Source organism: Aulonocara sp. 'chitande type north' Nkhata Bay, linkage group LG4 (assembly GCF_057382095.1).
Source record: "Aulonocara sp. 'chitande type north' Nkhata Bay isolate Kocher_YH1m ecotype deep benthic linkage group LG4, A_spYH_male_GT1.1, whole genome shotgun sequence".
Lineage (NCBI taxonomy): Eukaryota > Metazoa > Chordata > Actinopteri > Cichliformes > Cichlidae > Aulonocara > Aulonocara sp. 'chitande type north' Nkhata Bay.
In genome coordinates this window covers 25,194,602-25,217,113 of record NC_141347.1, presented here as the reverse complement: position 1 = coordinate 25,217,113, position 22,512 = coordinate 25,194,602, and the positions used below count along the sequence as shown (strand labels likewise).

Here is a 22,512-nt window from a genome sequence, read left to right as displayed (position 1 = left end):
ATTAACTGGTATAAGCAAGTTCCTGGAGGGGTTCCTCAGTATGTTCTAAGATTTCTTCATTCTGGCAGCTCACTCAGCTTTGGAACAGGATTCTCCTCAGACAGATTCAACTCTAAATCCTCATCAAATATTGATTACCAGTTCATTATCAAGCGAACAGAGACAGGAGACTCTGCAGTGTATTACTGTCAGACGTGGGATGACTCTGCTTCTGCACCCGTATCACAGTGATTCAGGCTGTGACAAAAACCTCCTCATTATTACACTCAACAAAAATATAAACGCAACACCTTTGTTACTGCTCCCATTCCCCATGGGATGGACGTAGAGACCTAAAATTCATTCCAGATACACAATATAACCATCTCTCCCAAACAGTGGTCACAAATCAGTCCAAATGTGTGGTATTGGGCACATCTGCCATATTGAGATAATCCATCCCACCTCACAGGTGTGCCACATCAGGATGCTGATCTGACATCATGAGTAGTGCACAGGTGTACCTCAGACTGCCCACAACAAAAGGCCACCCTGGAATGTGCAGTTTTGTCTCACAGCAAAATGCCGTCAGCTGTCATGATGCAACTGCTGTGACAAATTTTGACATAATTATATCAATTTTATTTTGTTGCTGAATCTTAATGGTTTATCACAGGGTGGGAATTTCAAGCAGCAAACTGCTTCTGTTTTTAAAAAACTGTTTTTATACATCACATTTTAAACAGGCCCATCTTACTTACAGATATTTAGTTATTTAATTAGATGATCCCACTGTTGTGCAAAGTCACCACAAAGTTTGACATGTGAGAGAATAACTTTCTGTGAAAATGATTTTTTTACAGAGCTAAAGCTGAAATTGTAAACTTTATGTTGCTTCAGAATATGCTAATCTAATTATAGTTTATAAATACAATACAAGTTAAAAGTATAAAATATAACCAACCATGGAAAAAGAATGGCTATTAACCATTCCAAAATAATTTAAAAAAAAAACTATATATACAAGACATATTATTATTGTTATTAATATTAATAACACAGGCAAGCGGAAAAAAGAAAACTCCAAAGCTCCTCCTCCTGTTAGTTGTATTAAATAGTTCCTCCACCATCGCCTCTCCACTCAGTTCTCAGCCCACTCAGACAACATGCTGGTGACTCTCTGTGCTCTCATCACTGCTCTAACATGTAAAGAGTCTAAAATATATTGAAGAATAGACCTCATGTTACAGTTAAATATCAGTGTGTTTCTCTTGACTCCATGTCTTCTTGTTGTTTGCAGGTGTGAGCGGTGTGACGGTGCTGACACAGAAACCTCCTGTTTTATCAGTGAGGAAAGGAGAGACAGCCACTATGGACTGTAACCTGGGGACTGTTACTGGCAATCGTGCTGCCTGGCATAAACAGATTCCAGGAGGAAGTCCTCAGTTTGTGCTGTATTTTTATCGTAGCCATAGTTCTCCAACCTATGGCTCTGGGTTCTCCTCTTCAAAATTCACATCCACTCATCAGTCAACAACAGATTATCGTTTGATCATCAAGAGTGTGGAGGAGGGAGACTCTGCAGTCTATTACTGTCAGACATGGGACAGCTCTGTTAATGAGTACGTATCACAGTGATTTACACTGTGACAAAAACTTCCTCACTCCTTACTTCTGCTTTTTGTGCACAAACTCAGTGCACCAAAGGCACACAATTAGTTCTTAAACATTGCTTTATTGAATTTATTCATTGTAATTTTTTTTCATTTGCACTTTCATTTTAAATTAAAAAAAAAAGCACCAAAATATACACACATTATTCACTCAAAGTCTCACATCTTCAGCTTTCAATACCATTGTGGTGTAAAATACGTTTGATCAAAACATTGTCAACATGTTATTTCTGAATCAGATTCCAAGCTGTAGCCTCTAGTTGCAGAGAGAAGAAGCATGTTAGTGAGGTAGAAAGAGAATGTAAACATTTATAGATAGACAAACTGTGTTTGTGTATGCCTATTGTTTTTTCTTTTTTCTTTTTTTTTAGATAATCAATGTATCTAATTTGTTGTTATGAAAGAGGAATATACTGCTTCACTGAGTGAATGGGTTAAATTATTAAATTAAATTAAATTAAGTTAAATTATTATTATTATTATTATTAATACAGATGGTACTTTTTCCTTTGGGAAGGTACCATGTGTGCAGTCTACAATTCGGTTGAAGAAAGATGTTGAATGTATTTAATTACTGTAGAAAAATAATTGGTTTCTGTGCATTTTTTTTTACCCTGGCAATAAATTACAGTCAATTAAGTCAATTAAGCATCATGAGGCAGAGAGTGGGGGGTTGTTCCCTATTTTCTTGCTGGGAGTTGGCAACACTGCTAGTTAGGTATATGTAAATATTGATTAGATTGTTTGATATTTCCCCTAAGTACTGTTTAAAATACCAGAATAGGGAGGATGGTGTAGGTTTAAGTTTATTGGATTAATACATATATACCAACAAGATAGTGTACATCACTGTCACAACAGCATTTGTATTCATTCAAAGGCTTTATGGCTTTTCCTTATAATAACTGGTGGGCCGGTGTCCCAGTCCAGACCTGGTCTCAGGTATGCATAAAAACCCTTTATTTAATTAGAAATCCCAGTCTTCAATTACTTCAATACTACAAAATATTACATACAGTGCACTATACAGGTCATCAGATGTTCAAGATGGGCTTTATGTTCTCCAACAACTGCTCACACTGTCAAGCCAATACACCGGACAATTACATCCATGCTCTTTGGTTCTGTTCACCAGTTCAGAAGTTTTGGCGCGAGATATGTGAATACTTATCAAAGTGTCTGAAATGTTACATTTCAACTTCCCCTTTAGTGTGCTTGTTGGGCATCTTAGATTATGTCACTACAGAAAAGAATATAGCCCATATGGCTGCCCTATGCATTGCCAAGAAAACAGTCCTCGTGAACTGGAAAAGTAAAAATAATCTTAATTGTAACCAATATAGAAATTATCTAATATATCACATTAGTCTTGATCAGAGATGGGCAGTAACGCGTTAGTTGTAACGCGATTACTTTTTTCAAGTAACGAGTAAAGTAAGGGATTACTATTGCAAAAACGGTAATTAGATTACCGTTACTTTCCCGTAGGAACGCTGCGTTACTGCGTTACTAAAACCGTGATTTTTTTGCGAGAATGTCTCATGACAGTGACGTAAGCAAGTGCGACGTTCATGACAACAGCTGTGTGCAGATCAACAGTGGATAATATATCAGTGCGGGAGAGGGTATGAGCGTGCAGCGTTTAAAGTGTGGAAGTACTGACGTTATTTTAAGTTTGATTCCATAAAAAGTGACAAAAACATTAGCGTCAGTTGTGCGTGGGAAGAAAACTTCTTTTTACAGCGAAAAAACCCCTAAACTTCCAAGCAAGCACCGAGTGCACTACGACGTAATGGGAAACTCACAGAGAAACTCGCGGATTCCTCAACTGACCGCTGCGGCACACCTGCACCAGGGTAAACCTCCGCCTACCGCACTCCTGCTTTACAGGTGAAAATAGACCGCTAGTCTTTGACTTTATTTATTTTCTGCTGTGTTTTACTTGCATCTATTTGAAAGAGTGAGTGTAAACACGAAAAAAAATATTTTATTTTATGTGCTGGAATGTGCAGAAAATAGGTTTAAATGTTAAACAAATTTCTTCCAGTCAGAGAATGTTGCATATAATTTAATTTTTGCTTGATGCATAAAGTTAAAAGATTAAAACTAATAAAACAAGTTAAAAAAAGAGACTTTTCCATTTGATTACATTTTGTATGATGGATTATGTAGAAAAAGTAGAATTGGGCTGAAAGATCTATCGCTTTATCACCTATTCAGGTTGTAAATCGTGTTTTTAAAAAGTAACTAAGTAACTAAGTAATTAATTACTTTTGAAAATAAGTAATCAGTAATTAGTTATTGATTACTTTTTTCAAGTAACTTGACCAACACTGGTCGTGCACCAGTAGGAACTCAGAATCCACTGGACCAGAGACACACACTCCTCCACCGTACTGGAGGAGCTGGAGTCCATGTTTTTCTTCATTCTACCAGCTAAGACACTGACCATAACCAAATACAAAACCAGTGAAGAAACACTCAGAAAAAGTAAAAGGGGAAAATGCCAGTGACTCCCACGTGTAAAATCATTTGTTTTGATTGTTCTTTCACCATTGCCTGTGTTGTGCACCTGTTGTTGATTGCATTAAGACTAAAGCAGCTGAAATTGATTAACAATCTAACAAACCTCTGCTACTTGACTGATCAGACCAGAAATTTAACATACTTGATGCGATACTCTTAAAAAGTGTTTCTTTAATTTTTTTGGAACAGCATATATTTTCTGTGCTTCCCTTTCACTGGATGTTCTTAATGGTTTTTCATAGTTTGGAACTTTTAAGCTGAAAACTTAATGTTTCTGCAAATAATGCTAATATCATTACTGTCATTTTCTAGACTTTTAGACTTTTATGGCATTTATAGCTGTTGAACACTGTGTATTTTCTGGCTGCAGCCTCTGTGCTCCTGTGCTGATTAACAACCCCCTCTGCTACTTAACTGCAGCTGGGGCTGATCAGCTAATGAGGCTCTCCCTCTATCAGGAGGTGACTCAGACTGGAGGAGAGAGCTGTGCTGGGAGAAAAAGCTGCAAAAGCAGTCTGATCAAGTTAGTGTGAAAGTATTCACTAATGTAACGTTTAGTGAGGTAAATATACAAGAACCTCAGTGATAGGTTTGTAGCTTGTACCTATCCGCTGGAACGTTGAAGACAATATAGTTACACTGCAAAGCAAGACACAAGCAGGCTGGTTTTACTCATGCATGAGGGAAAGCTGGCTGGAGCCGAGTGTCGTTCCACCACTTGACCTCCGTCAGACTCTCAGCCAGGCTCCCCATAGCACTCCTTTTATTGTGGTTACATGAATATGCATAGGGTCATTAACATATGACATCTTACATAGGTATACATGTGAACAAAGAATACTGTGTGTGTGTGTGTGTGTGTGTGTGTGGTGTCCAGATGTGACCCTGTGAAGACTCCCCAAAGCTGGTGCCAGGAGTCTAGCGGTCCATCTGAACAAAAGGCTCTTATACTTAAACAGATATACGTGTGCTTGCTATACCATAAATCAACAAGAAAAGAGAAACTCTCCTAGGGAGTATGTGATTTATACCAAGGACACTCTAGAAGAACGGATGCACTCCCTAACACACAGAGCTGTTACTTTAGGATGAAACATCCTTTCAATCCACCAATGATTATATACACTTCTAAGCATATATGAGTAAATATTTCTAAGCATAAATGACAATCAACAATACAAATCTAACACTCAGCATCATTAAAAATATCTAACAGTGTTCTCTAGATGGTGATGAATTCAAATTTAGCAAATTTTAGATCTTGGCGTATTTTTTGAATAAAACACAAGTTTAAGTAAAATATAACCAACTATAATCCTGTCTCATTTTAGATGTGGAGAAAGTAACCATTATAAAATTCAAAACAACAATCAAACGAACAAACAATAAATAAATGAACAAAGGGGAAAAAAGAAGAAAAAAACAAGACATTACCAACATCAGTGTTCATGAAAATAATGTTAATAATACAGCTTAGAGAAAGGGGGGGGATCCAGTGCTGCTCCTCCTGTCAGTCTCTCTGAGTTTCAGTGACATATTTAATGGTTGACACCTCCTCTCCTCTACAGAAGGAGTCAAATCTCTTTCCAAATTACAAATCCATTCTCAACACACAGTGACAACATGCTGGTGACTCTCTATGCTCTCATCACTGCTCTAACATGTAAAGAGTCTAAAAGATACTGAAGAAAAGACCTCATGTTACATTTAAATGTCAGTGTGTTTCTCTTGACTCCATGTCTTTTTGTTATTTGCAGGTGTGAGTGCTGTGACGGTGCTGACACAGAAACCTCCTGTTTTATCAGTGAGGAAAGGAGAGACAGCCACTATGGACTGTAACCTGGGGACTGTTGATAACTATCCTGCTTATTGGTATAAACAGATTCCAGGAGGAGTTCCTCAGCATGTAGTGAGGTTTTATCATGGCTGGAGTTCTCCAAACTATGGCTCTGGGTTCTCCTCTCCAAAATTCACATCCACTCATCAGTCAACAACAGATTATCGTTTGATCATCAAAAATGTGGAGGAGGGAGACTCTGCAGTCTATTACTGTAAGACATGGGATGACTCTGCTAGCAGTGGGGTATCACAGTGATTTACTCTGTGACAAAAACCTCCTCACAGATACTTCTGCTTTTTGGTATCCTAATAAGACTCCTCCAACAACTCACTGAAACCCCACCACCTTCAAATACTGTGTTATTTGTTTTGTTTTTTTATTTTAATATTAATCAGGAAAATCATGAAAAAAGCCAAGAGGGGACTATTCAGTCAAAACTACTCAAATAATGATATACAAAACAGGAGACCAATACTGTATGCTGTTATCTATAAGTAATATAATAGACATCAGACTCAATTCGTTTTTTTGGGGGGGTTTTTTTGTATTGTCTCAAGGCCAAGGAAAATGTCCAACAGATGTATTTTTTGCAAGCTGATCGTTACAGCTTTTGCCATAATGGTCCACTTGATTGTCACAGTTTGTTCGATATTTATTATTTATGTATTGATTTCTTTTTTTAATTTTAAGTTCTTACAATCTAAATGGACAGAACCTGGGGATAGGAAAGACAAAGAAAAGAGAATTAGGGAAGAGGCTCAAGAGAAGGAGAGGTAAAGAAAAACAGAGAGACAGAGAGAAAAGACACTAAAAATCTGTTTGATCACCTGCTGGGGAAAAAAAACAAGCAAAAAGAGAACAACACAGTATGGAAACCCACAGCAACAATCAACATAAGCATAAGTAACAGTAAATAATAAATACTGAATGTTACTGAGCAGCACACAAGACCGATATGTTTAGAGGCAGCAGTCACCCAAGAAATGTGAGTACTTTTTTGTACACACCTGTGTGCAAACAGGTATTCACCACCAGCATTGTGCACCAGGATTAGAAGAGTTACATCCTGAGTGTTAGTAACAGTGGTGCTCAGTTTCATCAGTTTGCAATAATATGTGTCACAGTGATAATCAGATTGTTTAACTCTCAAGATGTAGATGAGAGAGACTGGTATTTGTGAATCGTTTGTATCACAGTGATCTGTATTTGAAGTCTTTGTTCAGCTGTTCAATATTCATTAATGACGTAACATTTTATGAAATGTTCTCCTAACCCTAACAACTCCGGTTTCATGTGATGTTACACAAAAGGTTGTGCATTTTGTTTGTTGACTAATTATAACAATTAATTGTAACAGTTAGTGGGGTTCTGCTCTGTTTTTGTCCAAATATAAAAACTGGTAATGGTTAAAGCATCAATAATAAATCTTAAGAACATAGAAACCAACTTATAATAACTTATAATAATAAAATATAATATAGATGAGAGAAACTGGTATTTGAACTATATCAAAATGTTTGTATCAATGTGATCTGTATTTGAACTCTTTGTTCAGTTGTTCAATATTCATTAATGATGTAATATTTTATAAAATGTTCTCCTAACCCGAACCACAATGCAGGTTATGCATTTTGTTTGTTGACTAATTATAACAGTTAGTGGGGTTCTGCTCTGTTTTTGTCTAAATATAAATATAAAAACTGGTAATGGTTAAAGCATCAATAATAAAACTGAAGGACATAGTTATTTATGATACTTATGATAATAAAATATAACACCACAATTTTAGGGGAGAGGAGGGAGACATCACTATCACCAACAATTATTAATACAAAAGCAGAATTACCCTCTAGTTAAGTTACCCCAAACATCACAAACTATCCAGGTTTAGCTCCTCCTCCTGTCAGTCTCTCTGAGTTTCAGTGTCATATTTAATGGTTCACACCTCCTCTCCTCCTACAGAAGCAGTTCTATTGCTTTCCAAGTTCCAAGTCTCAACACACAGTGACAACATGCTGGTGACTCTCTGTGCTCTCATCACTGCTCTAACATGTATGGAACCTCATTTACACTTCAGATCAGTAGTTATTTGTAGGATTCATATGTGCTTGTGTTTCTCTTGACTCCATGTCTTATTGCTGTTTACAGGTGTGAGTGGTGTGACGGTGCTGACACAGAAACCTCCTGTTTTATCAGTGAGGAAAGGAGAGACAGCCACCATGGACTGTAACCTGGGGACTGTTGATAGCTATGTCTATTGGTACAAACAGATTCCAGGAGGAGTTCCTCAGTTTGTGCTGTATTTTTATTATATCGATAGTCTTCCAAGTTATGGCTCTGGGTTCTCCTCTCCAAAATTCACATCCACTCATCAGTCAACAACAGATTATAGTTTGATCATCAAAAATGTGGAGGAGGGAGACTCTGCAGTCTATTACTGTAAGACATGGGACGGCTCTGCTGCTGTATCACAGTGATTTACACTGTGACAAAAACCTCCTCACTGATACTTCTGCTTTTTGATGCTCTTTTTTTCCACATGCTGACAAAAGACCCATTCAGCAAACTCAGTGTAAACCCACCACCTTCAAATAGTGTGTTTTTATTGTTATTTTTTTATTTTTTATTTTAATGTTCATCAATGAAAACCCACCAACTTTAGAGAGTGTTTTTAAGAAACACGGAATTACTCTTTTTGATGCATTTAAGCAATCATCACTGATATATAAAATGAGTATATAAAATATCAAGGACCACCAATTGTACACAATGATGTGCACGTTTTTAAATAACAGCAATTTGATAAATGATTGTCTAAAATTCTGATAACTGTAACATTCCAGCTGCAGTAAATCACATTAATCAACCTAAATAGATACTGTTAAAGTTCAAAAATGTTTCAAGTGAAAATGCAGCAAAATAAAATTTTATCTGGTGCTTGCTTCTCACTACAATTCTTTTCACAACTCAACTGAATAGTTAAGGATGTTTACACCTCACACTGACAACATGCTGGGGACTGTCTGCTCTCTCATCACTTCTCTAAAATGTAAGTCGTTCTTCTCATCTGTTTCATAGCCCATGTTTTTGGAGAAAGACATTTCACTCATGTTCTTTCTGTGTTTGTTGGCACATGTTAATGCAGCGGAAGTGTTTATCCAGATACCTGCTGTCCACAAGGTTTCTCCAGGTCAAGAAGTTGTTCTCAGGTGCAACGTGGTTGAATTATGTTAGATGGTCTAAAAAAGAAGGAGGGGTTCCTCAGTTTTGTCATTCTGGCAGCTCACTTGGCGTTGGAATAGGTTCTCTGTCCCCAGAGGTGGGAAGTAACCAAATAGAAATACTTACTTACTGTACTTAAGTACAAAGTTTTCAACTAGCTGTTCTCAACTGCAACATTGAGAGAGATGATAGGAATTTTGTTAGCTGGTATAAACAAGTTCTGTATGTTCCAAGATTTCTCCATTCTGACAGTTCAAAAGCTTTGAAACAAGATTCTCCTCAGAAAGATTCAACTCTACGTCCTCATCATCATCTTATTAAACATTGGATTGCTCATTTTTTAAATTCTTTTTTTTTTTAACCTTTAACCTGCTCAAATACAACATTAAAAAAGCTAAAAGCTTTTATTTCAGCTGGTACAAAAAGGTTCCTGGTTCTTCTCCTCAGTTCTGAGATTTCATCATTCTCACAGCTCACCTGCCTTTTCAGCAGGATTCTCCTCAGACAGATTAATATCTAAATCCTGACCAAATACTGATTTCAAGTCTATTATCAATCATGCAGAGACAGGAGACTCTGCAGTGAGTTCCTGTTAGACATTGGAAGACTCTTCCAATAAAGCTGGTTCATAGTGAAGCAGACTCTGGCCAAAATCTTATTGAGAGACAGTACAGCTTTGATTAATGCTGGCCAATAATGAGGACTTTATTAAATCTTGCACAAAACAAGTGACATAAAAGAAAAAACATGACTACACAGAGAGACACAGTTATAAAATACAAACAGATTGATGAAGGGAATGAGATGTTGACAGTGAAAGTTAGTCTCTACAGGATGTTTCAGTTCCTCTCCCCTCATCAGTGACAGTCAGGAGGTTTTTGTACAGCCATGTATACAAACTGAATCACTGTGGTATTCGGACAAGGCACCAAGCTGATTGTGACAAGTAAGTACTTTTTAACTGATCATAAAACAACAGAGATTTTGCAAAAATCTGCTGGTGACTACTTAGTTCAATATGTTTCTTGTGCTGCATCATTTTTTATGATTTTGTACAATCTGAAATAGTTTCAGGTTGTCTCCATATACAGGAGACATGAATTACATGTTTAAAAAATGTGAAATGGGGTCAAACCAGTTCTATAAAAAAGGATGTGAAATATGTTGTTTTCCCGTTCTTATTGCTTTTAATTTATGTTTAGGTTGGCATTTCAAAAACATACAAAGGCCCGTTTTCTCTTTCTCCAATAGCTTTTAACAGTGTTACTAAAGTTCAAAATTTGAAGTGATTAGAACCTGGCTGTACACTTTACTTTGACATGAAAGAAAATTACCCACATTAGCTGACATGTTATGCAGAAACCTGTAGAATTAAATGAAAGACATATTACATGGAAAGTTAAACAGTAACTAATCATATTTTATTTGGTAAAAAAAAGAAATTCAAACAATATGTTGGATCCATATATTTTGGTATTGTACATTAGTTTTGTTTTCTTCTAACTTCACGACAAATGTTATGTTTATTCCATATTGACTCTTCTTGATTACTTCTGGTTATGACTTCATTTCCAATTTCCTTCTTTCTTTTATTTATCTTTTTTTGTTTTGTGAATGTTCTTCATGTATTTTCAGGCTCCAGCCTCTCTCCTCCTGTCCTGACAGTCTTCCCTCCGTCCAGTGCTGAGCTCCAGTCCGACACAGCTTCTCTGGTCTGTCTGTCCAGTCAGTCTGTGCCTTTTGCAGATGTGAGCTGGTTGGCTGCTGGGAGTCCAGTGAGCAGTGGGATCTCTACCAGCACTGCTGTTCAGAGATCAGACCAGACTTACCAAATCAGCAGCTCTCTGACCATCCAGACATCAGACTGGAACATCGATAAGGTTTATACATGTAAAGTGTCTTTGGGCTCACAGACTTCAGAGAAAACCATCAAGAAGTCAGAATGTCCCACTGAGTAGTCGATGACCAGAATGTGCTTTTAAAATCTGCTTCTTTACTGCTTGTGCTGTTTGCTCATTACAGTCTTTACGTGTTAGAAATCAGAATAATGCAAAAGGTTTAAGTCATGTATTCATTAGCTGGTTTTTGACAAGTATTTTCAGGAATGTTGCATTAAATTAATAAAAGCATTGATTTAAAAATGTGTTTTCTTGTGAATAAATGGGATTGTGCCACTGTTTTGCACTAACATAAATTTAAGGTGATTGAAATGAACTGTTACATTTTAGAGAGGGGCACACTGGGGAAAACAACACTCATAAGCACAAAATTTTCAATTTTCTTGCTCCCATAGTTAAAACACAAGTATATTCTGACATACAGACTAAGTAATATTTGACCACTAGAGAGCATCATTTAATATTTCTTCATGAGTAAGAGAGAAGGCAAGTGTTACTGGTTTAAAATGTTGGTTGTCGATTTGCAAATGTATCTTCACTCTCGGTTAGTGAAGCATCACCTCTCCGTGCTTCTGTTTCTTCGTTTCCAGGATGCACCTGCAGGTCTTAGTAACTCAAGTAAATGGCAAATAGGCTCCCTGTAAAATAAAATGGACCTGCTGTTTTTAATGGAAATGTTTCAGTTCATATCATTTGATCATTCAGAGACAGCTGATCACGGTACGATGTTTGCCTAAACCTAACTTACTGTTAAAGAACATTAATGAAGTCCAGTTATGAAACTAAACCTTTCTGCATCTTTCTGCTGTCATTTATTGTTTTCCATTGAACATTAAAACCATTACATATAACCAGTCGGTAATATCTAACAAGAACAGAAGTTGAATGAAAAACACAAAACACTGTGCAGAAGACCCAGGACCATGACACATGAAGGCAATCCATTCCTTCCACTTTTGTGAAACCCATCCTCTCATAAAGATATCCTTTATATACACATTCTTTGAGCTATTTGTTTTGTAACCAACAATGAGCTTATTTTTTTTTACCACAACATCCTCTTTAATTACTCCAAGATACAGCATCATGGGATCTACAGGGATTTTGCCACCTATTTCCTTTCTTAGAGTTAAACATGTATCGTCCCAAAATATTTGGACTTTCATGTCCAAAGATTTTGTGAGTGGGTGTCATTCATGTGACCACATTGCCTCCTGCTGCTGTGACTCACATTGCTTTTAAGGTGAATGTAAGGAGTAATATTTTAAATTGAATACGGTACTTTATGGGCAGCCAATGCAAGCTAGCTAGAACAGGAGTAATAAGGCAAAATTTCCTGGTACCAGTCAAGAGGCGGGCTGCTTCATTTTGGTCTGTTTGTAGTCTAAGAAGAAGAGAAGAGGGAAGACCGTAGTACAAGGAATTACAATAATCCAACCTGGAGGTCACAAACGTTATCTTAGTGAACTTCTCAAATCACATACTCCTGCTAGAACACTTAGATCCGCCACTCAACTACTTCTGACCCAACCCAGATTTCGGCTGAAGTCCCGGGGTGACCGTGCGTTTGCTCTGGCTGCCCCGGTACTGTGGAATACCCTTCCTCTCGACCTCCACGCATCTGATTCCATTGCACTGTTCAAATCACGACTAAAAACCCACTTATTCAATCTTGCCTTTCCCTCTAGTTAATATTTCTTTTATGATTTTATATTATGCACTTTTATGCTCATTTAACTTCTTGTTTGCTCTGTACCTGTTGCTTTCCTATGTATCAGTGACAGCTACCTGTTTGCATACCTAGTACTTGCTTTGGTCCTATTTCTATTATCTTCCTTCTATTCTCTATGCTACTTGTTAAGCACCTTGGCATACCCTTGGTTTTTAAGTGTGCTTTATAAATAAAGTTTATTATTATTAATACAAAGCTTTCACCATCCCTGAAAACCAAGTTATCAAAATATTCAGTTTGAAGTAATTTGATTGAAAACATTAATCCAGGAAAGTATTCAGGAAAGTAATCACTCTAGAGTTGTGACTGACAAAAGAGCTCGTTTAAAGAGCTTTGATGAGATTTGACCCAATGTGAGAAAAAAACTGAAATAAACACTGAATTACTTTTGTGACTCATTTTAACATTTATCACTGAACATATAAATAAGCGAGGAATTTCAATATGTGCACATTCATCTGCAATAACACAAATGATTATACACAAAATGCTAACAAACACACAAATGTGTATGCTGCTGTATGTGATTCGCTTTAATTACATAAATTTGATGTATACTAGTCTATAGTGTTACAACTGTTACATTCCAGCTGCAGTACATGTGGCAATAATCAGACTAAAAGGATAGTGTTTGTTACACAATGAGGTTGTGTAAAATAGATACATGTAAATGAAGAACTGTCAACTGTCAAGAAAACATTTTTATATATAAACTGAAAATGCACTTAAATTTTAGTTGAAAATGGATCATAAACACACTTGGGTAGAAAGAAAATGGAACGTGTGGGCATAAGGACATCAGTTATAAATATTTGTTTCTTTTACATTAACTGTTCGAGAACATTATTTTACGACCGACATGAGCATGAATGATGAATATGAATCCAAAACATTGTGAAACAATGTGAACAACAATGACAAACTGCTCATAAATCATTTGATCTATGAATGAAAGTAGTTTTGTTGAATCTCCTCCTCCTTTGGTTTCCTCGGTGTCTTTATAAGCTCCAGTATCTCTTCTCACAATCTCACTCACATCTCAGCTGAACAGTAAAGATCATTTACACCTCACACTGACAACATGCTGTGGACCCTCTGCACTCTCATCACTGCTCTAACATGTAAGATCTTCTTCTCATTCCTATTTTTTATTCCATATTTAGAGCTAAAATTTATCTTCCGTTTTTTTCTGTGTTTCCTGGCAGATGTTGATGCAGTGATCGTGTTGACCCAGACACCTGCTGTCCACACAGTTTCTCCAGGTCAAGAAGTTGTTCTCAACTGCAACATAGAGAGATATTATGGGAATTATGTTAGCTGGTATAAACAAGTTCCTGGAGGGGTTCCTCAGTATGTTCTAAGATTTCATTATTCTGGCAGCTCACTCAGCTTTGGAACAGGATTCTCCTCAGACAGATTCAACTCTAAATCCTCATCAAACATTGATTACCAGTTCATTATCAAGCGAGCAGAGACAGGAGACTCTGCAGTCTATTACTGTCAGACATATGATGACTCTGCTTCTGCATACGTATCACAGTGATTCAGGCTGTGACAAAAACCTCCTCATTAGTACTTCTGCTTTTTGAGAAACTTTTACATGCAGAAAAAAGACCCATCAAGAAAACTCAGTCAAACTCACCACCTTCACATAACATGTTGATAAACACTCAATTTTTCCATTTTTAAAAGCATAAAGAACAAAGCACTGAAATATGTACTTCTCATTTACTCACATCAGCCCAAATGATCATTTAAACCAAACTATCCAACATACAGTATTATATGTTGCTGTTTTTAATAAATTTTATAGACTCTACTCACATGTCTAACTGTTACATTCCAACTGCAGTTTAACTTATTGTTTAAAACAAAGTGTTGTTAACATGCAGTTAAACAAAAATACAAAGCTATACTGAAGATAGTTTAGAACATCTAGGACATCTTCATTTACATTTAGTTTGTATTGATCACAAACATATTTATAAGGCAGAAGGAAAATGTAGAAAGGTGAGGTTAAGGACACTAGTAAATGTTTGATACTTTTACAACCACTTTTCAAGAACATTATTTTTGTCAGACATGGTGATTAAACATGACTTTGGTAATTCTGATGGTGTCATTTGTTGTAGTTATTGTATTATTATTTTATATATTTGAGCTAGTCAGTTTGAGCTAGATCAAATGATGAAGCTCAGACTGACTGACATAATACTCATGGGAAGGAAATAAACAGTATCTACTCAGTGTCTTTTCTTCTTCCTGGAATTCTGTCAAGAATACTTGAATGTCACATTTAGTTAAGCAGGACTCAGAGATGTGCAGTCAAAAGGGGTTTCATTTACAACACCAGGTGAGTTATTTACATATATACGGGAATAATGCAAAGAAGGTTCCAGGGATTCGAAGAGAAGGTCAGGGAAAACTCACTCACGCTACTCTTTGTTTCAGTCCATAACAGGAAACACACTCAGTCCAATTCCACACTGTGACTCACTCTCACTCATGCTTATCCATGTCAGGTCCAAGGGAAACAAGCAAGGATCCAGGAAGATCTATAAAGGGAGACGGAGACAGATGTTAGAAGAAATACCAGGGAACACAGGGAAGTACACTAGAGAGAGCCGGGCCTACACTAAAGGAGGTACAACGAGGAACTTAGGAGGAACGGCGCTCCAACAAGGCCTTCAGTACTGCCTGGATCGATTAGCAGTGACGAGCAACAGGTGAGTAGCACGTGGGTGTAGAAGCCAAGAGGACACAGGAAACCAGACGACGACCTGGCAGAAAAGGTGAAGATAGCACCTTAGAGCAGCAAAAGGAGCACCATGAAACTTTAATGAATTTTATGTATTTTCACTTAAATAATTAGTACAAGTGCCCATAAACTACCAAATGATGATCTGTAAATGTTCTTGAAAGTGACTGTTTACACTACACAGTTATGTCAAAAATACATTTCTTGTATTTTCCTGCTCTATTAGCTGGTCCAAAGGCTATGTGCAAATAGAAATTATAAAAAATAAGACTTTTATTTGCAAAAGCAAACAGATAGCAATAGTATGTTCCCCTAACATCACATGCTTTGTTATTGATGACTAATGAATAAAAAGAACAACAAAGAATACAATACTAATTTAGAATTATTTTACAACAAACGAATGCCAACAAATTGAATAACAAAAGCACAATAAACATTCAACTTATTTGAAATGAATAAGACTTTGACATAAATACCAATTTTTGGTTCACAAATACACAAACACACACACACACACACACACACACAAATATATATGACCTGAGGACTATTACTCTCAGTGGTGGTCGTTGTTACAAACAGATTCAGTATTCATCAGTGTGTAATTAGAAACACATTTATAAGGCAGAAAGAAAGGCTGTCACCAAAATCTTCTTGAGAGGCAGCTCTGATTAATGCTGGCCAATAACGAGGACTTCATGAAATCTTGCACAAAACAAGTGACATGAAGGAATAAGAGAGACAGAGAGAGACGGTATTTAAAACACTTTAACATTGTTTAAAATGAACAGATTGATGAAGAGAATGAGATGTTGACAGTACAAGTTGGTCTCTACAGGATGTTTCAGTTCCTCTCCCCTCATCAGTGACAGTCAGGAGGTTTTTGTACAGCCATGTATACAAACTGAATCACTGTGGTATTCGGACAAGGCACCAAGCTGATTGTGACAGGTAAGTACTTTTTAACTGATCATAAAACAAGAGAGATTTTGCAAAAATCTGCTGATGACTAAGTCAAAATGTTTCTTGTTCAACATCATGTTTTGTGATTTTGTACAATCTGAAATAGTTTCAGGTAGTAATAGTTTTCAAAAAACTGAAAAGGTGTCAAACCAAATTTGTATATTTTTATATAAATGTTCACTGAGAATGATGTGAAATATGATATTGTTCGTTCTTATTATTCTTATAATGTTTTTATTTATATTTGGGTTGGCATTTCAAAAACATAGGCCTGTTTTCTCTTTCTTCAATAGCAGTTAACAGTGTTACTAAAGTTAAAAATTAATTTTAAGTGATTAGAAACTGGCCGTACCATTTTTTTTTTTTTAAAGAAAGAAAAATGCTCACATGTTATGCAGAAACCAGAATTAAATTCATGACATCTTACATGAAAAGTTAAAGAGTAGCTAATCATATTTTATTTTGGGAAAACTTATAAAGAAATTCAATTGCTATGCTGGGTTATGTCTGTATATTTTTGCAAATAACAGTATAGTAGTATTGTTTTCTTCTAATTTCATAACAAATATTATGTTAATTCCATATTGACTCTTATTGATGTCTTGATTTTTTTTGTTTTCATTATTTCATTTCATTTCCTTTGATTTTTCCTGAACATCTTTCATGTATTTTCAGGCTCCAGCCTCTCTCCTCCTGTCCTGACAGTCTTCCCTCCGTCCAGTGCTGAGCTCCAGTCCGACACAGCTTCTCTGGTCTGTCTGTCCAGTCAGTCTGTGCCTTTTGCAGATGTGAGCTGGTTGGCTGGTGGGAGTCCAGTGAGCAGTGGGATCTCTACCAGCACTGCTGTTCAGAGACCAGACCAGACTTACCAAATCAGCAGCTCTCTGACCATCCAGACATCAGACTGGAACATGGATAAGGTTTATACATGTAAAGTGTCTTTGGGCTCACAGACTTCAGACAAAACCATCAAGAAGTCAGAATGTCCCACTGAATAGTCGAGGACCAGAATGTGCATTTGAAATTGGCTTGTCTACTGCTGTTTGCTAAAATATATTCATGTTGGAAATCTGAATAAGGCATAAGATTTACACCATGAGTATATTTTCTTGTCATTACTGCATAGTTTTAGGAATTCATGTTTTGCTGTCTTTTTCCTTATTTTAATAAAATGCAGTTTAAAATATTCATACATGAATTTTTTTTAAACCTTAATTAAAGTGTTGTTCATTTAAACTGTACTCATACTTCTTTCTTTCTTGCTTTTGTTGTTTTCATCTTATTTTTGCCAGAAAAGGCTTAAGTATGTGTTGTTTGTCACAGCGTAATGTACAATCGCTGCACACCATTGAGCAGTGCTTCCTAAGTTTAGATAAACATACAAAAGGTCACAGTGACACTAAGATGACATGTTGTTTCTACCCTGCATTAATTTGCATCCTCAGTCAGTGAACCATCACCTTTCTCTCTCTTCTCTTCTTTCCCCGGATGCACCTGCATGAGTTCATCTACTATTTATAGATATATGTAAATGAAGAACTGTCAGCTTTCTGTTTTAACTAGTAAGTTTTCACAGCCGTAGTCATCAAGTAATATTTTTATTTTTTCTCGTTTAATATAAAACGGAGTAGAAGAGCTTCAGCTGTGCACACCATCTTTTTTTCAATCATGACCCAATATATCATATTATTATTTTAACATGCATTTAACATGCTCTAAATTACATTTAATAATAAGACAGAATTAAACAAAAATTAATCACCAATTCTAAAGTCTGACTAGAGATACTGTTGGTATTAGTGGTCACTCATATTTCCAGGAGGTGTTCATCAGGTTGCAATAATATCTTTCACAGTCAAAACCCTCCAACAGATTTTTCAGATTTTTCTCAAATAAAAAATGGCTTACTTGCTTTTTTTTTTAAGAACAAGGGGAAGCATATTAAAAGACCTGTACCACAGCGCTTTACTTTGTGTCAAAGACCTCTTTACTAAGCAGCCTTAGGTCCACTTGCTGACTGTGTATAGGTTTGCAGTGTGTACTGGATAAACTGGATAAACTCCCGTTTTTGTAATTATTCAGTTTAATTTCTGCTGTTACTGATAGATAGATAGACAGACACTTTACAATTATGATAAATATTACAATTAAACCTACAGTTTAATGTAATGTTTAGGGGAAGGGAGACATCAGTAACACCCAAATTCTAAATAAAAAAATAAGTTAGCCTCCACTCAAGACAATATCACAAAGTATGCAGGTTTACCCAGAGCTCCTCCTTCTGTCAGTCTCTCAGTTTCAGTGACATATTTAATGGTTCACACCTCCTCTCATCATCCTACAGAGGCAGTGAAATTTCTTTCCAAGTTACAAGTCCATTCTCAGCACACGGTGACAACATGCTGGTGACTCTCTGTGCTCTCATCACTGCTCTGACATGTATAGATCCTCATTTATACTTCAGATTAGTTGTTATTTGTTGGATTGATATTTCAGTGGGTTTCTCTTCTTATCATTTGCAGGTGTGAGTGGTGTGACGGTGCTGACACAGAAACCTGTTTTATCAGTGAGCAAAGGAGAGGCAGTCACTATGGACTGTAACCTGGGGACTGTTACTAATAGTGAGGCGCGCTGGTATAAACAGATTCCAGGAGGAGTTCCTCAGTTTGTGCTGAGGATGTATTATAGCTGGAGTTCTCCAAGCTATGGTTCTGGGTTCTCTGCTCCAAAATTTACATCCACTCATCAGTCAACATCAGATTATCGTTTGATCATCAAGAATGTGGAGGAGGGAGACTCTGCAGTCTATCACTGTCAGACATGGGACAGCTCTGTTAATGAGTTCGTATCACAGTGATTTACACTGTGACAAAAACATTCTCACTGATACTTCTGCTTTTGGGGACTCTTTCACATACTGTACACTCACAACTCTTTTACACGCACGTTTTCGTCCTTAATCAAGTTTTGAATAGACGCTAATTTCAGTAAGCTTTATAGAGATAACTGTTGCATTCCATCTGCAGTAAAAGTAATAGTACTCAGTAAATCCTATTTACTCTTTCACCTTAGGGTATGTTTACTTTTCATAGAGCTACATGCATGCAAATACTCATACTGACAACATCAACAAACTTCTAAATATCATATCATGAACGTCACTGCCATGAAATCCAGGATTTCAGTTTGTGCCTACTATTTTTCACAGTACACTTTGAAAGCACTCAGAATAAAGGAAAAAAACATACTTTTTTTTTAAAAATTCCTGCAGCAGTTACTTAGTTTATTAACTTACCATTCAGTAATCTTACCATCTTTGCCACTGGATTTTGCTCAGACAGATTCAGAGCTTTAAATCCTAGAACAGCTAATACTATTTCATTACTGACGGTACAGAACTGTCGACTCTTTGTACTACACCTATTCTAGTGAAGTTGTATCACAGTGATTCAGACTTACAAAAATCTGAATGAGATACACTGCAGTGCTTATGTATTCCTAGTATTAATCAGGCAAAACCATAAAATCTTCAGGAAAGCAACTAATGACACAGAGGAGAAAAAAATGTCTAAAGAGACAGAAATTGTTTGAAACACATAAGCAGTGTTTTGAAATATCATTTAAGGAAATGAGATGTTGGTAGTGAAATTTGGCCTGAAGAGGATGTTGCAATTCCTCATGCCTTATTGGTGCCGTTTTGTAAAGCCATGTATACAAACTGAGTCACTGTGGTATTCGGTACCAAGCTGACTGTAACAAGTACTTTTAACTGAAAAAGATTTTCTGATGATTCATGTTTTCATATGGTTATATGTTTTGTTGTTGTTGTTATTTTATATTCATTTTTATTTATTGATTTAATTTAATTTATTATTATTATTTATTCATTTATTTTGTGGCGGGGAGGTCACTTGTATTTATAACCTCTGTTAATTATGTGTAAGAAGGAGAAATTTTTGGGGAAAGTTTTGAACATATGAAGAAAATGAGGTGCCATAAATGCATGGAAAGTCATATCTATGAGTAATTTGAACGTAATCTTGCCACTTTGTGCACTTTTTATACCAGCTGGTTCATTCCCAACTGACGGTCTAGAAAAAGGTGTCTAATTTACCAAGCTGTGAAACAAGAAACATCTCATGATGGTAAAACCACTGAGCTCTCTCACAATGCTTGCAACCTTATTGTTGCGAAACATACTGACAGCATTGGCACAGTTGGGGTCATAATCTGGAAGTGGAAAGACAATCATTTCGCCATAACCGGTGACAACCAGGTGGTCCCTGAAAGAGTTCAGACAGAGTGAAAAGAATCCAAGGACCATCTGTAGAGAGCTACAGAAAGAAAAGAAAACAATCAGTAATGCACTCAATTTTTCAACCTATAGCCTGTATGCAAAAATTCACTGCTGAAGAAAAATCATGTTGAAGTGCATTTAAAGTTTGCTGAACAACATTTAGACATGCCTGAGAGATCACCATACTGGGAGATATACAGTCTTGTCAGATGAGATACAAATTTTCATAAAATGTAATACTTCGGATGGCACAATAGACACCATGCTTGGAAGCCAAAATCCACTGCAAATCACCTCCAACACAGTGAAGATTGGAGGTGGAAACATCATTGTGTGGTGCTGTTTTTCAGCATACAGCTGGCATATGTCATATAACTGAAGGAAGGATGAGTGGAAAATGCACAGAGACAATCTTGATAAAAAAATATGCTGCCATCTGTCAGGACATTGAAGATGAAGAGCGTGGACATTTCAGCAAGACAATTATACTAAATGCAGCCAAGGAAACTCACAACTGGTTTCAGAGAAGGAAGATAAAGTTTCTACAATGGCCCAGGTAATCATCTGACCTGATGACCTGAAAATCTGCACAATCTAAAATAGTTTCAAGTTGTCGTATGTACAGGAGACATGAATCCGTTATATTAAAATTGTGCGAAAAGGTGTCAAACCAAATGTGTATATTTTTATATAAATGTTGTTCACTAAAATGATGTGAAATATGTTGTTGATCGCTCTTATTGTTTTCATAATATTTTAATTTGTGTTGAGGTTGGCATAAATTAAAATAAGGTAGGTAGGCCTGTTTTATATTTCTTCAATAGTAGTTAACAGCAGCGGTCCCCAACCCCCGGGCCTCGGACCGGTACTGGTCCGTAAGTCGTTTGGTACCGGGCCGTGAGAGTTGAGGCTTGGGTGTGAAATGTATGGTTTTCAGGGTTTTTATCGGTTTTCAGTGTTATTTTGTTATTGTTTTTATCGTTTACTCGGCTTTCCTGGGTCTTTTCACGTGTGTTATGAATAAATCTTCTTTTTTTCGGTACCGGTACTAGTTTTATTTTGTTGTATTTATCCGCGACACCTTAAAGGCCGGTCCGTGAAAATATTGTCGGGCATAAACCGGTCCGTGGAGCAAAAAAGGTTGGGGACCACTGGTTAACAGTGTTACTAAAGTTAAAAGTAAACTTTAAAACTTTAAAAGTAATAAGAAACTGGCCAAACATTTTTTTTTAAAAGAAAGAAAATTACTCATCACCTTTAAACTTCTCCCTCTCTTCCTGCCCAGCATGCACCTGCAGGTCTTAGTGTCTCATTCATAACCTCACGTTATCAGTTCTCTGTCAAATAAACTGATCCTACAATATGAACTGCTTACTGAAAATGTTTCAGTTGCTGTCATTTGGTCATTCAGAAACTGTTTTATTTTGATCAAACAAAACTTTATGTATTGTCAAGAAAGTCTAAATAAAGTCTTTACTTATTTTTATTTTTTTATTAAAAAAAAAATCAAACATGGAGAGCTTCTGGCTGTGGTAGCATGTCACCAAATGTTTTCACAGAAAAAAGTCAGAAAAAATCTGTCTCCAAAATTCTGAACTACAGAGAGCGCGCCTACACAGTG

At 36.5% G+C, this 22,512-nt stretch overlaps 2 protein-coding genes and 2 gene segments (V, D, J or C); all 4 read left to right on the top strand.

Annotated features, from left to right (window-relative positions):
* Positions 1–1,145: 1,145 nt before the first annotated feature.
* Positions 1,146–1,617, top strand: LOC147332689 (immunoglobulin kappa variable 3-15-like). The segment is given in 2 exon segments: positions 1,146–1,185; positions 1,280–1,617. Coding segments are annotated over 2 exon segments (378 nt in total).
* A 4,184-nt stretch (positions 1,618–5,801) lies between these two features.
* LOC147332688 (immunoglobulin lambda-1 light chain-like) lies at positions 5,802–11,337 on the top strand. 4 transcript variants are annotated; one of them, XM_086290668.1, is made up of 4 exons: positions 5,802–5,841; positions 5,936–6,244; positions 10,142–10,186; positions 10,876–11,337. In XM_086290668.1, exons 1-4 carry the CDS (start codon positions 5,802–5,804, stop codon positions 11,196–11,198), a joined length of 717 nt encoding a protein of 238 aa, XP_086146794.1. In that variant the 3' UTR covers positions 11,199–11,337. The 4 variants fall into 4 exon arrangements, with proteins under 4 accessions (XP_086146794.1, XP_086146792.1, XP_086146791.1 ...); XM_086290666.1 differs by having other exon boundaries at positions 5,936–6,260; positions 10,152–10,186; XM_086290665.1 differs by lacking the exons at positions 5,802–5,841; positions 5,936–6,244 and adding exons at positions 7,953–8,070; positions 8,167–8,482 and having other exon boundaries at positions 10,152–10,186.
* A 2,608-nt stretch (positions 11,338–13,945) lies between these two features.
* LOC147332687 (immunoglobulin lambda-1 light chain-like) lies at positions 13,946–17,766 on the top strand. Of its 2 annotated transcripts, none has more exons than XM_086290663.1 (4): positions 13,946–13,991; positions 14,076–14,394; positions 16,548–16,582; positions 17,270–17,766. In XM_086290663.1, exons 1-4 carry the CDS (start codon positions 13,952–13,954, stop codon positions 17,590–17,592), a joined length of 717 nt encoding a protein of 238 aa, XP_086146789.1. In that variant the 5' UTR covers positions 13,946–13,951; the 3' UTR covers positions 17,593–17,766. The 2 variants fall into 2 exon arrangements, with proteins under 2 accessions (XP_086146789.1, XP_086146788.1); XM_086290662.1 differs by having other exon boundaries at positions 13,952–13,991; positions 14,076–14,397; positions 16,545–16,582.
* Positions 17,767–18,993: 1,227 nt separating this feature from the next.
* LOC147332686 (immunoglobulin lambda variable 3-21-like) lies at positions 18,994–19,451 on the top strand. The segment is given in 2 exon segments: positions 18,994–19,033; positions 19,117–19,451. Coding segments are annotated over 2 exon segments (375 nt in total).
* The last annotated feature ends 3,061 nt before the right edge of the window (positions 19,452–22,512 follow it).